Source organism: Penaeus vannamei, chromosome 42, assembly GCF_042767895.1.
Source record: "Penaeus vannamei isolate JL-2024 chromosome 42, ASM4276789v1, whole genome shotgun sequence".
Taxonomy (NCBI): Eukaryota; Metazoa; Arthropoda; class Malacostraca; order Decapoda; family Penaeidae; genus Penaeus; species Penaeus vannamei.
In genome coordinates this window covers 17458687-17461186 of record NC_091590.1, presented here as the reverse complement: position 1 = coordinate 17461186, position 2500 = coordinate 17458687, and the positions used below count along the sequence as shown (strand labels likewise).

The following is a 2500-nucleotide window of genomic DNA, read 5'->3' as shown; positions in this document are numbered from 1 at the left end:
CTGCGTGACCTGGCCGTAGTTCTGTCGGCCGACCTCGTCCCTGTAGATGCCGTTGCCTGTGCCGTAGGAGAAGGAGTAGCCCCCGTAGGCGTCCTGCGAGCGGTCGTCCTTCAGGATCGGGATCACGACTCTAGGGGCGTAGGGGGTGAGGGGGAAGGAGTCCTACGACCACCACCACGGCGCTCTGGGGGCGGGGGGGGGGGGGGATCACACGGGGGAAAAGTCTACTAGTAATAATGATGATAATGATAATATCAATGATAATGATGATAATAATATTTCTAATAATAATGGTGATACAATGATAATCATATTTATTATCATTATGACAATAATGGTGATATTCATCATTATGATGATGGTAATAATTATATCTATTATTATTATGATAATGAAAATAATAACAATGATGAGTAATTGTGATAATAATGGTTATAAGACTGCTAATATGAACACTAATCCTACGAAAATGGTGATGGCGTGAAGTAGACGCAAAAAGGATGTGAAGGAGACAAGTTGGTTTGGAAGACATAAACGCCGGGAAAGAAACTGAACCTGTGCCACTGACAACCATTAAAGAAGAGCAAACATCTTTTCCTTACTGTACTTTTCAGTTAGGTGTAACGGAAGGGCGCTTATGTATACATCTGTCTGGTTGTATGTGTCGGCTCGAATATTCACTATGTGTGTGTAATGTGATCTATCGAACTTGTAATGACAATTACTGAATGAATATACAGATGCTTGGGAATACCATCAAAATTGATATATTGCATGGTAATTCATTGATAGATATGATACATTGAGCATTTACAATAATCATGGTATTGGGTAGATATAATCATCAAAAAAGTAAAAATCTCAGATGTTGATTTTAAAAACACGAATGGAAGCAAATGATTCCTAAAATGCAGCACTTGTATAGGTTTCAGTATTACACATCATCGTGGAATATCTTCAGGATTATCACGAAACCTTGGTGAAAGAAGGAACATCGAATCTTTAACTCCTTTTTGTAAGAAACAAATTTCAGTCGCTCTTTTTCAACAAGAATTCCGACAAACGCGATCGACGTATTACGCAATCACTCACAAGGGCGATTCCGGCGAACTTCATTTTACTCGAGTTTTCTTCGGATTAAAGGCAGCGGAATCCTCGCAGACGAGCGATGCAACGGGCGAGTCGGTTCCTGCTTGAGGGCGATCTTGGGAGTGGATTGAAGTCGTGAGTCTCTTCCTCTTTATATATGCTGCGTGGGGCGGGTGGTAATTGCAGGGAGGGGGGGAGGGGGGGAGGCAGGGCTGAGGGGCGGGAGGGAAAGGTAAGGGTCTGTTTGAGGGGGTAGGGGGAGGGTAAAGAATGAAGGGAGACGATGGAAAGACAAAATAGGAGGGGAGAATGGGAAGGAGAAGGAGAAGAATGAGAGAGGAGGGGAAGGGGGGAAGGAAGCCGGGTGAAGTGGAGGAGGAGGAAGAGAGTAGGGAGTAGGGAGGACTAGAGAAGGCGGAGGGGGCGGAGAGGAAGAAAGAGGTGGGGAGAAGTGGGGAGGGGGAGAGGGGGGAGCTGCGGTAAAGAAAGGGATTTATGGCGGCATACGTCACACTAGCATCTTTCTACTCCTTCTTCCCTTCTCCTCCCCTTCCCTCCCCACTCCCCCATTCACACCTGCTCCCCATTTCAAATAGACTTATATCACACTTCATGTATCTGGAATGAAACCGACTGGTGTGTTTACTCATGAATCGAAATCATTCTTAGCAATGAATGTACATGGACATAAAAAAGCACGCACATCTTGTGTGAAATATACTTCAGTATATCATTTGCATGCATCATTATCATTATTGTTGTTCTTGCTATCATTATTATTTTTATTGTTATCATTATCATTATTATTGTTAATATTATCATCATTATTGTCATTGTTATAATGATAATGAAAATAGTAATAATTATAACAACAACAATAATTATGATATTTATGATGATGTTGATAATGATAAAAATTAAGTTTATCATCATCATTATTATCATTATCATTATACTTAATATCATCATCATCATTATCTTTATGATTATCAACATTAAAATGTTATTGTTTTAATTATCACAATTATTATATTTATCATTACTGTTATTATAGCCATTATTATAAAGAATATTTTTTTCTTCGTCATTATCATTGTTGTTGTAATTACTACTTCTGTCGTTGCTGATTCAATTTACGTTTTATTGCCGTTATCAATATCGCCATCCCTCCCCCCCCCCCCAGCTACACCTCCCCCGAGGGCGTCCCGGTCAAGATCACCTTCGCGGCCGACCAGGGGGGGTACCAGCCTTCCGGCAACGTGCTCCCCGTGGCCCCCGCACTCCCCTACTCCAGGACGCAAGTCTACTGAAGAAGGGAAAGGGGAATGGAGAGTAAAAGACATAGAATTAAGAGAGAAAGAAGAAAAAATCTCCAGATTTTTTTCTCTCTCTCTCAATTCCTTGGCCATTC

The 2500-nt window shown here is 41.6% G+C and overlaps 1 protein-coding gene across 1 annotated transcript in view; it reads left to right on the top strand.

The window, feature by feature from the left end:
- LOC113823736 (flexible cuticle protein 12-like) overlaps positions 1-2399 on the top strand; it is a 9178-nt gene extending 6779 nt beyond the window's left edge. Inside the window, exon 3 of the mRNA XM_027376426.1 lies at positions 2273-2399. Within this exon, the coding sequence (XP_027232227.1) occupies positions 2273-2399 (127 nt within the window). The remainder of the gene's footprint in view (positions 1-2272) is intronic.
- The last annotated feature ends 101 nt before the right edge of the window (positions 2400-2500 follow it).